Raw genomic sequence first — 18,631 nt, 5'->3', positions numbered from 1 at the left:
TTTGCCTGCATTGCTTATGCACAAGCTTCGTCGGCGGGTTCTAGTATGGCTATGTCTATGGAGCTTTATATGAATTCAGCTAGGGGTGTAAATGAACTAAACCGTTCGTGAGCTATTCGAGGTTCGATTCGATAAAAACTCGACTGAGCTCGACTCGATTTCTAGACGAGCCAAGCTCGAGCTTAATTTTTAGGCTCGTTTGATAAATGAGCCAAGCTTGAGCTCCATAGTATTCGGCTCGTTAAGGCTCGTGAGCTCGGCTCATTTTTGAGTTCATGAGCAGGCTCGCGAATAGGCTCGTGAACAGTCTCGTTAAGTAAACTGAAATTACTATCATAAGAGAAATAAGCTCAAACCCTGCATATACTTTCATGAGTCAAATCTGAATTTTTTAAAATTCAGCTCTATATAGTTTAGTTACACTCTTAAACTTGCATATATTTAGATCATTAAGATTTAAAAACTCATCTTTATAAGTTTACATGCTAATTTGTAGATATACTTATTTAACTAAAATTATTTTAGTTTTAAACTTAATAGTTTTAAACTAAAATTTATTATACATGTAAATAAATTAAATTACTCGTGAACTATTTGAGACTCAGCTCGATAAAAGCTCGATAAAAGTTCGACTCGTCTAAACTCGTTTGCTAAACGAGCCAAACTTGAGTTTCTTAATACTCGGCTCGAGTTCGATATGAGTAAAGCTCGAATTCGGCTCGAGCTCGAAAAAATTTTAACGAGCCAAGTTTGAGCTCTTCAAAGCTCGGCTCGGCTCGGCTCGGGTCATTTACACCCCTAAATTCAGCCATACCCTTTCATTCATTTGTGTGAAAGATACATGTGCGCCCCGGGACGCACATGCCCATTCACAAACCGCAATTAGAAGGTAGTGAGAGTCCCGGGACACTATTGCCATTGTGGACTTTTTTTGGGCAAAAAAAATTTGTTTTTAAAGGAATTTCTTTCAACCATGATGTTAGGGGTGACATGAATGTGTTCTTATAGTAATAATGCATTTAAATTTTAAAATGAAAAATACTATGAGAAATTGAATCACTCTATTTGCAGTTCATTTACAAGGTGAGAATTTGACCACTGTATTGCTATTCCAATGCTAATGTGGTTTCAATGCTTTAAGTGTTGTAATTGAAACCTGATCTTTAGCATTAGTGGCAATGGGCTGTTGTTTCCTCTGTGATTAGTAAGTATGAAAGACACATCTGTATTTACTAGAATACAAGATTCACTCGAAAATGTAGAAATTAGAGTTTTACATGATTGATGAACGTGGGAGAGTAGAATACCCAATTGTTGAGAATATTGTGGATGTAAGAATAATTTCATAAGTGAATTTTGCTATGACATCAACCTTCTTGATTATTCATGCAATATAGTATATTGCTTTATTAAGATTTTTATCACGAAAATTTTATCATTGAGTTATTATTATGTTGTATCACTCTTTAATTTAAATATCTAAATCATAAATGACTAGAGAAGCGGTATTCGGTTTAAACTAAAAAAATTGAACGAATTGAATAAATTTAAAAGATCGGTTCGATTTTTTATTTATTTCGGTTTGGTTTGATTTTTAATTTTAAAATTTTTAGTTATTTCGGTTTGAATCGATTTTGATAAAAAAAAATCAAATCGAACCGATTAGTGATAATAATATGTTATTTTCAATAATATAGAAAAATGAGATTATATTAAAATTAAAATATTTTAATTAAATTTTAAAATATTAAAAATAAAGTGTAAAAAATAAAAAATTTATTAAAAATCGAAACTGAACGAATCAAACTGAATCAGACCGGTTCTATTTGATTCGATTTCTGATTAAAATCAGTTCGGTTCGATTTTTATAAATGCTAAAATTTCAATTGTTAATTTATTTGATTCGATTCGATTTTGAACCGAATCTACGAATGCTCACACAACCATTCACTTTAATTTAAATTATAAAATTCATAAATTTCAATTTTCATATATAAATAATTTTAATATAATAATATAAGAATGGATATATATTCATTAATTAAAAAAAGACAAAAACTATACGTAGAATCGTATTAAACAAAAAAGAAATTCATATTTAATTATAGTTTATCAATAAAATAGAACAAAATAATACTATGTCCATCCCACAGAAGTTATTTATTTAGCACATGAATTAAGAAATTATAATTAATATAATTAAAAATAATATATTGTGTTTTTAAGTATACCGTCAATTCATATTATTTTATTGTTAAATTATTTTAAAAACTAATAAATTTTATTTTTTCATAACATATCAAAAAGCAATATAATTTATACTATTTTTATTTTATAATTTTTTTTATATTTTTTATTTAATTATTCTAAAATTATTATTTATTTTTTAGTTATTATATAAAACAATTATTATAATCTTATTTTATTTTTAAAAAATTTTTCAAATTATCTCTTATTATTTAATAAAATTTAATATATTTAAAATGTATAAAATTAAGAAATTAATAAAAAAATTATATTTTCTTAAAAAATAAAATAGATAAAAATTATAAAATGGAAAAAATAATATGAATAAAAAAAGAAAAATAAGTCTATTTTATAGGATGAGGAATATATATTGCTAATTTTTTAAGTTAAAATAAAATAGAGAAATTACAATAAATGAGATGTGAAACCCTGGACATTAACCTAGAATCAAAATTTAAAGATAATATATATAATTTTATTATTGGTTCTAAAAATAGTTTGTTACATAGTTTTTGTACGGTAAATTTGAAAAATAATTAATTGTAAATATTTTCAAATTTGTAAACTATATTAAAAATCTATATTTATTGTAAATAGCTGAAAATCATAAAAGTTGAAAATTTGAAATTAACTATAAAAATTAAAAGAAAAACTACCAATTTTATTTGTAAAAATTTAAAGAAAATATACTATATTACATTTACAATATTTTTATTTATAAAACATTTAGAAATTTTTATAATATAAATTAAAGTTGAGTAATGTTTATCTTTTTTTTTATCGAAAATGTTTATTTTAGTTGATTGATTAACGATGACTCAATTCATTTTGTATTTTATTTTATTTTTTTCTCAATTAGTGGATTAAAGGAGTAGAAATTTAGTAAATAAGCGATATTTCAACACTGGAGCAAATTCATTTTTATTTAAAAGTTATTTAAAAAATACAAATTAATTATAAAAAAACTTCATTTAATTTTTTAAATTATTTATTTTGAAAGACGCCAAAGAAACCTAAATGTAGGGATCACTTCAGTAGTAATCGGTATTGCTTCCACAACCTATAATGCTACAGTAACATGACCGTCACCCAACGAAAAAAGATCTTTAAATTATCCGTACAAGTTTTTTCAATTCCCGTTTCCTCTCTTTTGTGCTCTGTTTGATTACTGAGAAAATCGAAGGAAAATAAAGGTGCCGGAATTTAGTTATTCTCCGGGATCAAACGCAGTAATGATTTGAAAACCTCTCTTTGTTTTTCTCGACCCGGCCATTCACTCTCTGTTTGTTATACTCAGAGGCATTGTTATCTCAAATATCTGAATTCTAATCTTCAATAATTTTCCTATATACATATATAATTTATGTCTTGTTTTTCATGTTGTGATGCAGTGAAGATGAGGCCAGAACCTGAACCATTTACAATAATGCATTGCGGCAGAGTGAAAGACTGGAATGTCGAGCTAAAATGTAATGGTTTTGTTGCTTATTACTAATTGTTGGAGTTTCAAAAAGAAAAAAGAAGAAGAATAGATTCTTTTATCTATGTGCTCTTTTTATTTTACATGATTCTTACACTTATTGATTTGAAATTTTTGAAATGGAACAGTGTGGGGCAATGCATGGTGGTAATGGGAATATTTTTCTCATCTATGGGAATTTTCTGTGGTTGTTGCGATGTTTGTCTAGTTATAGGAAATGTAAGCTCTTTCTTGTATTTTTTTTGTGTTTTTTTTTCATACACAACGTTCTTCCTGTTTTGGCTATTGTTCTATGCTTGCTGTCCGACACTGTCTCGTTTATTGTGGTAATCCAATTCAGATCCTCTTCATCTTAGGGTTTTGTCTAACCTTTGGATTGAAGTTCAGCATCCAATTTTTCATGCAACGCCAAAACTTCAAGGTCCTTTCTTTTTTCAATTCATGATACTTCAATTTTACAACTTTGATTTATTTTACACTGCTCATGCTTTATTAATCTTGCAGGGGACCGTTTCATTTGGTGCTGGATTCTATTTTATCACCATAGGGTGGCCAATTTTTGGGGTGATATTGGAGGCATATGGCTTTATAATACTTTTCAGGTATGCCATTGTTTTATGGTAATGTATTTGTTTTGAGTGGCTGAAGATGCAAATAGAGATCTTTTGCAGTTTCTTCTGGCCTGCCTTGGCAGTCTTTCCGGAGAAGATACCTATTCTTGGCTGGGTATTCCGACAACCATTTGTCAGATTGGTATTTTTTTTTTCTTGAATCTTAAGCTTTCGTTTTTCTAAGTGCAAAATTTCTCGTTGCATGTCGATTAGATCTGTGTTCTTATAGGCTAATTTTTCTTATCTCAATTTTGGAAGCCACTCTTAACATTTCATTCTATATCTTAAACATATAGGACTCAGGAGTAGATACTAAATTGTTATTGGATATTGTTTTTAATTATAGGTTAGAGAAGTTCTTGGAATAAACTACAGATAATCTATATCAAAACCCTTCTTAGTAGATGGGAAGCAGCAAAAATTAAATATGGTTCATTTTTATTTCCAAAATGAAAAGGAAACTTGCATGCTTCTGAGCTGGATTAGGTTAGTGTGTGTGTGAAGCAGTGAAAACAAATACATATGATAATTAGTTTTAGATCTAGACTGGTATGTCAAGGACTTTGCAGTAAGAAATTGCATGTTAACTTTTGGTTAAGACTCGCCGTTGCATTTCTACATAGTGAGAGCCGATGACTGTAGGGGGCTTGGGAATCAATTAGAGCTTCATTTGGAGGTTCAGTTGGTGAAGGTTGGGAGCTAAGGACAGGACAAAATGATGTGGATGATTTCTTCAGGAAAAGTTTGATGTAACAGCATATTACAAGATGTTGTAGGGATGTGGTGGTTGATCCCTTGGAGGAGAATTTGGAGGGAATTCCTGCTAAGTTGGCATTTTTCAGTGGACATCAGATTTGTGGAATTACTTTAAAAGAGATAATCTTATTATCGGAACGTTGGTAATTGTCTATTGGTGAGCAAGTAGTAACAAGCAGTGTACGGAATCTAGACAAGAAATGGACAAGCAAATACTTGCTCCCTTGAAAGTGGCTAGTGGACCTTTTTTTTTCTTTATTTATTTGTATTTGGCCCAGTGAATGTGATTCAAATGCTGTGTAGCTGTCAGGGGAGGTTTTGGATTTTTAGAGATGGTTTTACGCAGACTCTAAGTATGCTCTTCCATAATTAATAATTTTTTTGAATCCAACCGAAGTTTCATCTATTTAAATCATTCATTGTGTAAACATCATCCAACTAAGGATGTGTTTCCAAATCATCCATGACCAAAGCATGGTTTTCCAATTAACGGATGACATTATTTGGTTTGATTCTGAATAGAAGATGGACGAGTGATGGATGTGCAAAAAATGCTCCTAAATTTCTAGAGAAACTTATTCATGAATATCAAAATACTCTTATAAACGTACTAGTAATTATTAATTATCATCATGTTGCAGTTCTTTGATACGTACCAGGGCAAACGGTGCCAGTGTGACTCTGGAATCTTATCAAATGCTTGGGAGCTGTAGATTTTTTGCCACTTTTTCTCAAGTCATTGCAGCATCATGACATAACAAGTTCTCTAAAAATAATAATAAAATAAGACATACAAGTTCTACAATTTTTTTTATTATGAAGTCTTTATATGCTTTAGGATTTGTGCAAGTGGGAAACTGCTTTAAGAATCTTTGATGAACAGTCTTCTTATTTGCTCAAAAGGGAGAGAGGAATAGGATTAAATTACTTATATTCTTACCTTGTTCTACTAGTTATTCTTCAAATTATATGTTCTTAGCATAGGCAAGATCTTCATGGTTGTTAAATTACCATCTTGATATGCTAAACTAAGCTGAAATGATCATGCACATAAGACCATGGAGAATAATTTCATGAGTAGTAATACTTTCATTGCTGAAAAACATCTAGAAAACGAAGGGCTTCTACTACAGATTCAAAATAAAACAAAGTGTTTCTGCACCTACAAATCAATATGAAAAAGCTTAGCTTTCTTAAGACTAACTAACATGCCTGCAACTGAACCTATACCTGAAATGAGACTGACAATCAAACACACCAAGCTTAAACCTTGAAAACCCATCCACTGATAGCTTCCTCTTTTGATCTTTGTTTGCATTGTGTACATCCTCAATGGGAAGTACACTGTTAATGGCCAAAAAGAAATAGCTCCCAGAAAAGCCAGAATTGCATTGAAAAATGGAAGCATCATTGCAACTGTAGTCGTAAAAACGACGAAAAGGGTTCGAAGAAATAGCTTACTTAGTGTAAAGCTGAAGATGCCTTTATGGGTTAATGGCAATCTAATGGTGTAAATTCTAGTAAAACTTGATGTTGGCCATTTTGATGCAAGCAGCTTCTCATGGATAGCAAAAATTGGTTGGCTAAACACCTGAGAGTAGTTTATGAAACAAAAACTTGAATTAACCAAACATCAAGAACTCTCTAAAAGCTACACAAATTCCACAGAGAGAGAGAGGGGAAACCTGATAAGCTGCAATTAAATGTACAATCACAGAAAGATTGGCAATGTCAACAAGCCAAAATGGTTGATAAAATCCAGCAAGAACATTTCCAGGAACATCATTTCCAAATGCAGCATATCCAATGCACCCTACAGAAATATAAAACAATGCTGTTCCACCAATGGCATACAAGGTTACTCTCTTCATGACTTTATTTTCTGGTGGATGTGATTTCAAAGTGTCCTAAAAAAACCCAACATTAACACAATCACAGAAGGAATCAAAGGAAGGCATTGTTAAAGGTTAAAAGAGAAGAACCTGAATTTCCAACAACAGCATGGAGAAAGTGTAGGCAAAAGCAATGTTTCCAAGAGCTTGAAATGAATGCCAAATTTTGGTGGATGTAGCTTGTGGAATGTTGTTGTCCGCCATAGCAGCCATGATCCCTCCTTTAAACTCATGATTTGAGGAAAGTTTTGCAATAGAGAGACACAATGCAATGGATGAATATGCTAAAGATGTAACAGCTGCAACAACTGATAAGAAAGCCAGTTTCTCCAAGTTGGGAAATTGAGATAAAACTATTTGCATTCCACCATATATGACCATATATAGATTTCCTGATACCCCACATTTTGCTTCATGTCCCCTTGCATGAAAACATGTTGTCCTCTTCACAGCCCTGTTGGGTATTCGAGTGAATTCAAAGTGGTTAGTTTTGTTAATTAACACTCTTCTAATTGAGCTAAAAATTTTACAGTTCTCTCATGTTTGCAGATCAGAGAATCAGTTTGCTCATACTTTGTTTTTGTGTCCGGCTCGAATGAGTAACAACCTAATTTATCTCTATAGTAAATTTTTAAGAAGCAACTCACCCAATGCTAATGGCAGTTGTAACCGTGTAGCCAATCATTGTGCCCCATAGTATTGCATATTGCATTACAGCACAAAAAAGTTCATTTCTTGGACCTGCATATATAGAAACAATTGACAATTTATAATAATAATTATTATTTTGGTAGTAATAAGAACAGGGAAGACATAAGAAATTAAAATAAAGAACCTAAAAGAGCTCTGACAGCAGCAATATAAGTGTGGTTTCTTCTTCCATTGACAGGATCAGGAGTTCTATAGCAATCACAGAGAAGAATTGCACTGTAATAAGTTACAAATGCAAAGAAAACAAGAACAGAAGGACCAAGGATCCATCCCAGTTGAGCCACACTCCATGGCAATGCTAAGATTCCAGCACCAACTACTGCTGTAAAAGCATGAGCTGTTGCAGTTGCCAAGGTTCCTATCAAAGCAAACCCACCAAATTAAAATTATTCTCATGCATGGAAGAAATCATTATGCAGAAACATAGCTTAATATTCAAGCAACTTCTTTGCAGCATTAATATTCTAACACTTCCTTTATTTCAATGAATTTCCTTTCCCTGTTCTCAGATAAGACTACTTTGCTTTCACAGTTTTACAAAAATGGAGTATGTTTCATTCTCCACACTTGAAAGCTTCTCCTCTTCTTCTTCTTCTTTCAAAAAAAAAAAAAATTGCTGATGTAAAACAAAAGAAAAATAAACATATTTTATTTCTTCCCTTTTAATTGAGTACCTGTTCTGATGCGTCCATCATCTCCTGCATCAACCTCCATCTTCCTCTGAAAAATCAGGCGAAGGAAAGAGAGATTGGAGATAGAAGATAAAAGAATTAATTAGGTTACTTTGAGTATTGAGAAAAGTTTCAAAGTAAAAGCCAGTATAAATAGAGAGGTCCACTGCATGCAAACAGATGGCAAGAACAACTGCATATTACTATTGGCCAAATTATACTTTGATCCTTATTAATTTACTGAGCTCCCATTTATTACCATTTACTACAACATACATACATGTATTTATAGTTGGTAGCTAGTGGTTACTTGCTATTGCTATGCCATATAATTAAAGAGTTTGATTTACAAAATATAGGGATGTTTTAATTGAGCAAATTTGAAATCGGTATGAATTAATAAATTTTTTAAAATACAGGTACTTAATAGTAATTCTCCTTAGAAAAATTTATAACGGAAACGTAAGTCAGATGAAAAGCAAAACGCAAACGTCACAAGAAAATGGCTATGTTTACCGAGATCATTTGGAATTAAGCAAAAAGCTTTATGGCTTTTTGCCTGTCATCTTTTTTGGTAATGTATAAGAATACAATGGGAATCATCAATATTTCATGAATATTTGCATGTCACACTGTAATCAATCACCTTTCACTAAGTTTGGACTGTTCTTCAAATTTGTGAATATTTTTATTTTTAATTATAATTAGAATCTGATAAATTAGATAAAAAAAATATATATCTGTTATGTGAGAAATGTGTGGTGCTTGTGCATGTGCTTATATAATTTTTGTTAATTTAAGTATAAAAAAATTTGAATGAGTCAACAGTATTCAGTTCAAATTTTTATTAAGTTTAATTTAATTTTTTATTTATTTAAATTTGGTTTTTAATTTTAAAAATTATAATTATTTTAGTTCGATTCAATTTTGATAAGACAAAAATTAAAAAAATTAAATCGAACTGATTAGTAATAATAATATATTATTTTCAATAATATAGAGAGATTAGATTATATTAAAATTAAAATATTTTAATTAAATTTTAAAATATTAAAAATAAAGTGTAAAAAATAAAAAATTTATTAAAACTTTAAACTGATCAAACCGAATTGAATCGAATCGAATCAAACTGGTTTGATTTGATTCAGTTTCTTGTGAAAATCAATTCGATTTAATTTTAATAAATACTAAAAGTTTTCACTTTATTCAATTAGTTCGATTTTAAATCAAACCAACCGAATACTCATCTAAAAATTTACCCATTTCATATTGAAAAAAAAAAATATACGAAATTTCTATATAGTAAACTAAAAATTACTAAATAATTTAATTTAATTATTTTATATAAAGAGGAAAAGAATTTTAAGATTATTTATACTGATTTTAGCTAAATTATTATAATTTGTTTTTAAATTTTGATTGGTTAAAATTTTAAAAATTTTCAATTGGTGAATTTAATACAAATTTTCAATTTTTACAAAATAGACTAATTGTCAATAAATAATAGACATTTTATTTGAATTTAAAATAGAATTTAGGAAAAATATGCTCTGTGAAATTTAAGCTAATGTATTTAGCGAAGTTTGTTAAAAGCATTTCGGATTTGAAAAATTATGAAATTTGCCTCTGGAAGATTCCCAAGCAACAAAGAATATGAACAACCATGCAATTAATTGAAGGAATACTCCTAAATGATTACTCAAGGCATGAGGAACACTTTAAAAAGTTGGATAAAATTCCTTAGTTGCTGTTTGGAATGAATAATTTTAAGAAAATATTAATGAATTAATTTTTTTAATTGATAAGATTAATAATATAAAAATTTAATTTTATTGAATTCATGTAAGAATTAATTTTAAATTAAAAAAATATTATTATAATTATCAAAATTTTACAAGAAATAATTTCACTAAGACCTTACATTTCAATTTCTTTCTTCATTTATTTATTTATTTTAATTTTAAATTTTTTATATTTTTTAATTATTAATTGCTTTTTTTTAGAATTTAATTTAATATGATGCCTGAAAGTTTTTGAAAAAATTTGTAAAATTATATTTTGACAGAATAAATTTTTTTAGACAGTAACAATAATGGAATCTACTTCAAAAATAATGTGTTACTTTCTGTCTGCTGAAAGCTTTTCTAATAGAAAATAATCTTTTACTTTCAAAAGTTATTGAAGGGCAAAGTTCTTAAGCTTAATTGGCAAATCATCAATCTATTCTTTCTAAATTTATTTCTCGAATATCAATTGAGTTTAGAGAAATTCAAATTATCAAGAGAATCAAGGATAAATTCGATTTCTAAACATGAAAAATTGTATCTTTCGAATGTAATCCTTAAATTATATATATATATATATTATTGATATGATTGGAAATAGAGCTGAACCGATTAAAATAGATGAGAGTGGTTGGCGCCTATAGATAGTTACACGCTTAAGTCAATAAACTAATAAAATGAGCAAATGTAATATATTACTTTGAGTTTAGAATTAGCATGTAAGAATGTGTACTTTAAACTCTGTGCTCATTTCCTTTTATATTGTAAGAAGATGAAATAATCTCCTAGAAATCCGACTAATATCGGCTAGTGGATAGGAGATCATATGTTTATAGGTCTAATGGAAATTTACTATATCCGCTAACGATAATTTTTTATGAACACTCGACCTGTTTAAGAGAGGGCGAGTCTTGGTGAAATACCGAGTGTTACAATGATAATATATAAATATTATAGTATTATTTTATTTAAAAAATAGACTCCACTTCAGAATATATCAGAGAATATGCTAACACTTTTCCATAAAAAGAACTTGTTAAGACAAAAGAGGCGCGGGGGCTGGTTCAGCAGACCTTGGAGAAGGAACCCCTCTCCCCATTTTTCTTCTCCAACAGACCATGATAAGGGGTCTTCTTCCTCTCCCATGGGGCTTTCGATCTTCTTTCTTAACTCTTTCTTCCTCCTCTCCATTTTCTTTCTCTCCATCTCCTATTTATCATTAAATCTTTATTCTAGTTTACAGATCTAACTTGGATGTCAAAAGCTCTCCACTAGAGACATCCCCGGTAGATCCCTGACTATTTTTTTGTATTTTGTAAATCTCATTCTAGATATCAAATATGGAGGGACCTAATAAAATCAATCACGCATCGATGGTTTACCCGGATTGAGCCACTATCCAAGTATCCATATTAGGACACCCTATCGGATCTCGCTTTATCAAGTGACGTTGTCTATAGAAAACGAAAGAGATTATCCTGTCGCTAGAGTTTTCAAACAAAACCTATTGAGATCCGCATGTCAAATCAAGAAAAACTAATATCCAAACAATAGAAAAGACTAAAGGAAAGAGAGGATGGTGAAAGACCTAGGAATCACCAGTTGCATCTAAAAGCTGCACGGCGAAATGCGAGAAGAAAGAGCAATACAAGGGTGATCCATTAACCATAGAAAAGAAGTGACATGCACGAGTTGCCCAAGTTGTACAATTACCTTCTTTAGCTCAAAGTATTTTTGTTATTATGAACTAATAAAAAAAATTTTAAAAAAAAATTAAAAACCTTAGGTGAAAGCCTTGTGTATGTGAACTTGAAATATGATAGTATACTAAAATAGCTTAAAAAGCTCTCATTTATAGTTAATACCAGCAGGAATCCATTGAGAAAGGTATTATCTATTTAAAGCATGTAGCTTTATAATTTAAAAGTTGTGGAATGATTTATACCTAAGAAACATTATTCAACAGATTATTTAGAATCATATAAGATGATAAAGTTGACTAAAATTAATATTTACATTTAGTTGAAATATGAAACTAAAATATTTTGCTATTCAAAATTAATAACGAAGCATTCTTGTTACATATGTTTTGTGCAAGCCTTAATTTTCCAAAAAAAATCGCAAGAGAAAGACTAGAGAGTCAGAGCTAAGAACTCGAAAATCACTCGGGGCAAAACACTCGGGAGAATTAGGATTATAGCTGCCCAGAGGCAAGGCAGCAAAAATGCAACAAATCCAGAGCTAAAATAGCCTAGAAGATACACAAAAACGGATGTGTTCAGAAAGAGAGTGAGGGTTGAAGAGCTCGAAAGTCAACCAACAAACCAAAGAGCTAGTCAAAGCTAAGAAGCCCAAAAGAAAATAGAGGACAAAAAGTGCTGGGACGAATGACTAGGGCTAAAGACCCGGAGGACAACATAAAGCTAAGTATATTGCACGCCCCAGTATTCTTTGATAAATATTACCCAATTAACAGTGAGTGTTTCTCGTTACAAATATATATGCAGTGCAAGTTTTATTTTGTAGATAAATTTCAAAAGTAAGAGAAAAGCTAAAAAGCTCAAAATTACCAGTAAGGTCACGAGTCTGAATTCTAAAAATTATCAGTAAGGCCACGAGCTTGAACCTTTGAAATCGCAGTAAGGTCACGAGCTTGAATCTCAAAAATCGCCAGTAAAGCCACGAGCCTCAATCCTCGTAATCGTTAGTAAGGCCACGAGTTTAAATATTAGAGATACTGAGAAAGGCCAAGAACCTGAACCATGAAACTAAGTATCTTGTACAATACAATGTTCATTAACAAATATTATTCAATAGACAACCAACATTCTTGCTACATCTATACTTTGTGCAGGTTTTTATCTTTTGTAGGTCAATTTTACAAATAAAAGAAAGGCCTCGAGCCTAATTCATGAAATCACCAGTAAGGCCACAAGCCTGAATGCTCGAAAGCACACCAAAGGTAAAAAGCCTAGAAGCACGACTAAATGCCCAAAAGAAATATAAGAGCAAAAATACTCGAAAATGAGATAAGGGCTAAGAGTCTGGAAATGAAGTCAGTGCTAAGCACCTGAAAAAATAAAAGAATAAAAATACTTGGAAGCACACTAAGGGCAGAAGAGCTCGAAAACGAAGTCAGGGCTAAGCGCCCAGAAGAAATAAAAAACGAAAATGTTTGGAAGCACGCTAAGGGCAGAAGAGCCCGAAAACAAAATCACGGGAAGAAATAAAATAACAAAAATACTGGAAGCACACTAAAGGTAGAAGAGCCCGAAAACGAGAACAGGGTTAAAAGCTCGGAAACAAAATCAAGGCTAAGAGTCCGAAAGCGAAATCAAGCTAAGAGCTCAAACAGAGAGCTAGGGCTAAGAGCTCGAAATCAAAGTGAAGGCTAAGTGCCGATAAGCAATAAAAGAGCGAAAATACTCGGAAGCACGCTGAGGATAGAAGAGTCCGGAAGCATACTCAGAGCTTAGTGCCCATAAGATATTTAAGAGCAAAAAATGCTCAAAAATAAATCAGGATTAAAAGTCTAAAAAATGTTGAAGAGTAAAAAACTCGAAAGACGTTTAAGAGCAAAATGCTCAGACTAAGGTTCAGAAAAAAAAAAAAAAAAAGCTCAGAATACCCTTAGAAGCTTAAGAAGCTCAGACTAAGATTCAGGGCAAAGAGCGAAATGCTTAAAAGTAAACTTAGGGCTAAGAGTTCAGAAAAAACTAAAAGGAAAAGTATGCGGATAAAGAAATAAAGTTAAGAGCCAGAAAAACGCTAAAGAGCCCAAAAAATATTTAAGAGAAAAGTACTTGGATAAAGAATTAAGGTTAAAGAGTCTAGAAGACCATAAGAACCATGCACGATTTTTAAAATTTTAAATTAAAAAATCATATTGAATTGTACTGAAATTAAAACAAATGGATAATATTTATAGGAATTTACTTATACTAAATTTAATTTATTTTAACTGTTTAATTACAATTATGATTTTTTATCCAAGCTATATTAAAATTGTATTTAAATCGTATCGATTTAAAATTATATATGTGTATAATATATATATATATATATATATATATAGATATAATGATTTTAATGTTAATAAGGTTTAAGAATAGGTTTTAAAAAAATATAAAAAAATATCATATAATTTCTCTTATTTTTATTTTAAAATTTATAATTTAATTTATATTAAAATAATATTTTATAGTAATAATTTTTAAATATTATTAAAAAATATTGACGTGATAAATAAAATATAATTATTTATTAATTTTTTTAAAAAAATTATTAAAGTATCACGTGATTTAATCTATTTTTAATTTAAAATTTTTATTTTAAATTTGTATCAAAATAATATTTTATAATATAATTTGTAAGTATGTTTTTTTTCTGATAAAACTTGAAAATTGCCTTGTTTGTTAACAACAGGATATTATAAAGTACCGGTTTAATACAAACCAAATCATGAATTCTGAATGGAAAAATCGATGAACCACATGCTACTTTTTTTTATTTTTCTTTATATTTTATATTATATAATTTTTCTAAAATTTTATATATTTATATGCAATAATATATATAAAATTTAGATATTTTTTTTACCAAAATTACATTATTTTATTTAAAAATTTAAATTCAAATTTTATAATTTATTAATAAAATATAATAAAAAATAAATATAAATAAAATATAAATAAACTAAACTATTCCTAAATTATTCAAAACTCAACACGATAATATTCATTATATATAATCTCTTTTTAATTAATTTTATATTTACAATATTATCTATTTATTTTTATATTTTTTTTGAAATGGGTTTATTTTTATAAATTAAATTATTCATAATTAACCTATTATATAATTTAATTTTTAGCTTTATACAATAAAAATTTCAATTATTTAATTCTACATACAAATATGAATTATATGCGTTCTAACTTTTTATTACATTTTTATAAAATTTAGATCTCACAATTATATTTTTTTTAATTTCATAATTTAAAGAGCAAGTGATATATTTGACCTAATTAATTCTTAATATAAATCAATATATTATAAGACAAAGACTTGGTATACAGCTATTAAAATGGAAATGAAAATTTGTGGTTAAGAAAGGGAGAGAGGCAATTAAAGAAATAGAAAAAAAAACAATTTTTGTAATTAAATAATTAAAAAAATAATTTTAGTAGAATTTTTAAAATATTAAAAATATTTTAATATATTTTTTAAAATTAATTTTTTTTATATTTAATAGTAATTTTTTAAAAAAAAATATTGGAAATAGTCGCTGTTGATTATTATAAACATTTCAATGGACATGGGAAACACGCTAAAAAAGTCACGATTTGGTGTAGAAAAAGTTGACATCATTCCTTTCTAATTCCCATTTTACTTTCCCATTGGTTTTTCAAATTTCCATTAAAAAAAGAAAAATCTACGTCCTCCCATTTGACCTCTCAATTTCAAAGAATCCTTCAAAATTAAATGTACAAAAAAAAAATTATATTAGCTGTTCGCCATAATCAACGCCCTTTTTTTTAGGTACACGAGCATACACTTTTTGAACCCAAAAATGAAATATAAAAAATAATTAAAAATTTATGGAAAATAAAAAATGATTTATGCAAAAAAAATTAGACCAGTTCCTGGGTTACGTGGAGGACGCAGTTGTGGACCGCGAAAGCGAAGTGGGGTTTACCAAACATGCAGCCAAAGCTCTTTCTAAGCTATTTACAATCTCCGTCATCGACGGCCGATCTCGGCCTTCTAACGTCACACAATCTGCCGCTAAGTATCCTACATATGCTACCGCCTCTATTTCATACGGCGTTGGTGGTGGAACTCTCGAGTCTAACACTCTGTGTATGTCATCTTGTACAATATATGGTACTACAAAATCTACCACGTTTCTTGGCACCCCATTCTCATTCTTGTGTATTGCCTTGATTCCTGATAATAGCTCTAGTAACACTATTCCGAAGCTGTACACGTCGCTCTTTGCCGTCAGCTGTTGAAGTCTGTAGTACTCTGGATCCATGTAGCCTACTGTGCCGGCGGCTCGAAGTGACAGGTGGGATTCTTCGCCTTCAGGACCCATCAACGATAGTCCGAAATCTGAGACCTTGGCTGTCCAGGATGAATCCAGTAGTATGTTAGATGATTTTATGTCGCGGTGAATGATCGATGGCACTGCATATTCGTGCAAGTACTCGATTCCTCTGGCTGCATCTAATGCAACTTTGATTCTTGCAGGCCATGACATTAATGGTGAGCTTTGGAGCTTATGGAGGTGATCATTGAGAGTGCCATTGCTTAGATATTCGTAGACTAATACCCTTTCGTTAGAATCTTCACAGAAGCCTAGTAACCGGATGAGATTCTTGTGATGGAGACGGGATAAGGATTCGAGTTCGTTAATGAATGCATCGTCTTTATCTTCTTGACGTCTGGTTCCTACTGCGTAGGAGCTAGTGCTCGATGTTTCAGCTCGTTTGATTGCTACTTCTCGGCCATCCTCTAATGTGGCACGATAGACTGAGCCGAAGCTTCCTGTGCCAACTTTGTGATCTTCGGAGAAGTTGTTTGTGGCTTGAAGTAGCAGCTGCAAGGAGAATTCTTCTAAATGACCTGCATTTCCCATGCTGGCCAATTGGCTAAGACGCTTCTCTAGGACAGGTGATAGTGGCGCTTGTTGGATTTGTGGGTGTTGCTGCTGCTGCTGTTGTCTTGTACCTTGTTCGAGCGGTGCTCCGGTCTCATCCAACCGCCCTGAATCATGGACTCGGTAGCCTCTGCAAATGCAGAATCTGAATAAAAAGAAGCCAATGGCTAGCAACAAAATAGAGAAGCCCACACAGCCCACTACTAGGAAAGCTATCATCTTGTCACTCCATCCACTACTTGTTGATCCCTCTGAAGCCGGCGATGGCGGCAGAGATGGCGGTAACTGTGGCTCAGGCAACGGTGGAATAACGATTTCAGGCTCATACTCACAAATAAATAAACCTTGGGGGCAAAACTTTTCAGATCCTGGTAACATATCATGTGGATCTGAACAGCTACTTGTACATGGTCCTGGGATTACTTCGTTAAACACCATTGAATTAGAGTCCAAGATCTCATTACCCCAACAAACCAACGAATAATTCTGTTTCAGAACTCCACAGAAAATGTTCCTCTTAGCTTCAATATTGATAAAAAACTCATCTTTCAAACTTTCTTGCAAGCTGAAATTGTTCTGCCCCCAGCAAACTACTGTATCATTAAGCCGCAAACCGCAGCTACGGTTCTCTCCTAATGCCAACAGTTTGAATTTATCTTGTGGTTTTTCGCCCTCCATAGCTCCCCAACAATGCAACTGGTTAGAAAAAGTTAGAGCACAGGCATGCCTGAATCCAGCAGCAATCATGCTAAAATTCCCTGAGGGAGGGTTACTGACACTGGAAAAATTTCCCCAGCAAGTAATATTCCCGAATCCTGATATCCCACAAACGAATTCTTCACCAACTGCAATACTCGAAAAACTCAAGTTCTGAGCAGCAGTAGAGTTGAATTCCGGCCACTGCCAACAATGGAGTCGATTGGTGGTGTTAAGCCCACATATATGGGAATTACCCGCTTGAATCTCTCTGAGAAGCGGACCTTGATAGATTCTCTTGTAAACCAGATTATTACCATTAGTAGAGAATCTCCAGCAAACCATAATTGAACTGGAAGAGGAGGAATAGAAAGAAATCACCGCACAGATGAACCCATCTCCGGCAACAATCCCAGAATACGAAAAGCTGGAATTCAGTACAGGAAACTGAATCCCAGAAGGAAAACTAGAACAGTTAAGATAAGATTGATCACTAGTAGTTATCCCCAAAGCACAAATCAACGTGTGGCTGGAAGTTTCAGAAATTGCAACAGTAGAGAGTGGAAGAACAGAAGTAAAAGAAGAAAAAAAGAGTAGAAAAAAGAAGAAGAAAGAAAAAGTATTATGAAAGAAAAGAAAAGCCATAGAAATGGTTAGAGAGATTTGATAATATCATGGTGGTGATGGTGGTGGGCGATGGTTGTTCTGTTGGATCTTTAAGGATGTGGGAATTTAGAGAAGAAAGAAACGCGGTTTGAAGGAAAGAAGAGAGATAGAGAAGGGAGAGTGAGGAAGAGGACCAACGACCAAGTCGTTTTGAAAGGAGAGAGCGAGAGCGTGAGCGTGTGTGAATGAGAGGCGAGAAGCGATCGCAGTGATACGACTGAGTATTATTATTACCTCTTCTTGTCTTCTTCTTTCCTAAAGAGTGTCTGTTACTGTGCATGTCATTCTGTCTGTGTACAAATTAAGGACTTTCTCCATTACAGTGAATCCTACTCAATTGGACCACCAATCAATCAATCAATCATAATAATTATTATAATGAAGCTCAAATTATATAAAATAAATTTAATAATTATCAATATATATTTATAGAGCAAATAGACATGAGATTTTGAG

General features: G+C 31.2%; 3 protein-coding genes across 4 annotated transcripts; 1 reads left to right on the top strand and 2 right to left on the bottom strand.

The window, feature by feature from the left end:
* The first annotated feature begins 3,722 nt into the window (after positions 1-3,722).
* LOC110606111 (vesicle transport protein GOT1) lies at positions 3,723-6,112 on the top strand. 2 transcript variants are annotated; one of them, XM_021744868.2, is made up of 5 exons: positions 3,723-3,946; positions 4,068-4,148; positions 4,232-4,329; positions 4,399-4,480; positions 5,736-6,112. In XM_021744868.2, the coding sequence occupies exons 1-5, from the start codon at positions 3,812-3,814 to the stop codon at positions 5,805-5,807; spliced, it is 468 nt and encodes a 155-aa protein (XP_021600560.2). In that variant the 5' UTR covers positions 3,723-3,811; the 3' UTR covers positions 5,808-6,112. The 2 variants fall into 2 exon arrangements, with proteins under 2 accessions (XP_021600560.2, XP_043808963.1); XM_043953028.1 differs by lacking the exon at positions 5,736-6,112 and adding an exon at positions 4,981-5,727.
* A 43-nt stretch (positions 6,113-6,155) lies between these two features.
* LOC110606110 (amino acid permease 1) lies at positions 6,156-8,529 on the bottom strand. The gene is made up of 6 exons (XM_021744866.2): positions 8,372-8,529; positions 7,822-8,055; positions 7,634-7,727; positions 7,077-7,440; positions 6,780-7,001; positions 6,156-6,685 (listed from the first exon to the last, which is right to left on the bottom strand). The coding sequence occupies exons 1-6, from the start codon at positions 8,409-8,411 to the stop codon at positions 6,257-6,259; spliced, it is 1,383 nt and encodes a 460-aa protein (XP_021600558.1). The 5' UTR covers positions 8,412-8,529; the 3' UTR covers positions 6,156-6,256.
* Positions 8,530-15,617: 7,088 nt separating this feature from the next.
* LOC110605987 (serine/threonine-protein kinase-like protein CCR4) lies at positions 15,618-18,394 on the bottom strand. Its single transcript, XM_021744688.2, has one exon. The coding sequence runs from the start codon at positions 18,152-18,154 to the stop codon at positions 15,803-15,805; it is 2,352 nt and encodes a 783-aa protein (XP_021600380.1). The 5' UTR covers positions 18,155-18,394; the 3' UTR covers positions 15,618-15,802.
* Positions 18,395-18,631: the final 237 nt, after the last annotated feature.

This window comes from Manihot esculenta, chromosome 18 (genome assembly GCF_001659605.2).
Source record: "Manihot esculenta cultivar AM560-2 chromosome 18, M.esculenta_v8, whole genome shotgun sequence".
Classification (NCBI taxonomy): domain Eukaryota; kingdom Viridiplantae; phylum Streptophyta; class Magnoliopsida; order Malpighiales; family Euphorbiaceae; genus Manihot; species Manihot esculenta.
The sequence above is the reverse complement of the archived record's forward strand: the minus strand, read 5'-3'. Positions and strand labels throughout refer to the sequence as shown.

Coding starts and splice junctions, on each gene's coding strand:
- LOC110606110 (XM_021744866.2), bottom strand. CDS start 8,411: ATGGAGGTTGATGCAGGAGATGATGGACGCATCAGAACAG. Junction 8,056..8,371: donor TGATGGACGCATCAGAACAG/GTACTCAATTAA, acceptor TTGCTTTGATAG/GAACCTTGGCAACTGCAACA. Junction 7,441..7,633: donor ACAACTGCCATTAGCATTGG/GTGAGTTGCTTC, acceptor AATACCCAACAG/GGCTGTGAAGAGGACAACAT.
- LOC110606111 (XM_043953028.1), top strand. CDS start 3,812: ATGATTCTTACACTTATTGATTTGAAATTTTTGAAATGGAACAGTGTG. Junction 4,330..4,398: donor GGCTTTATAATACTTTTCAG/GTATGCCATTGT, acceptor GATCTTTTGCAG/TTTCTTCTGGCCTGCCTTGG. Junction 4,481..4,980: donor GACAACCATTTGTCAGATTG/GTATTTTTTTTT, acceptor CGATGACTGTAG/GGGGCTTGGGAATCAATTAG.
- LOC110605987 (XM_021744688.2), bottom strand. CDS start 18,154: ATGGCTTTTCTTTTCTTTCATAATACTTTTTCTTTCTTCTTCTTTTTT.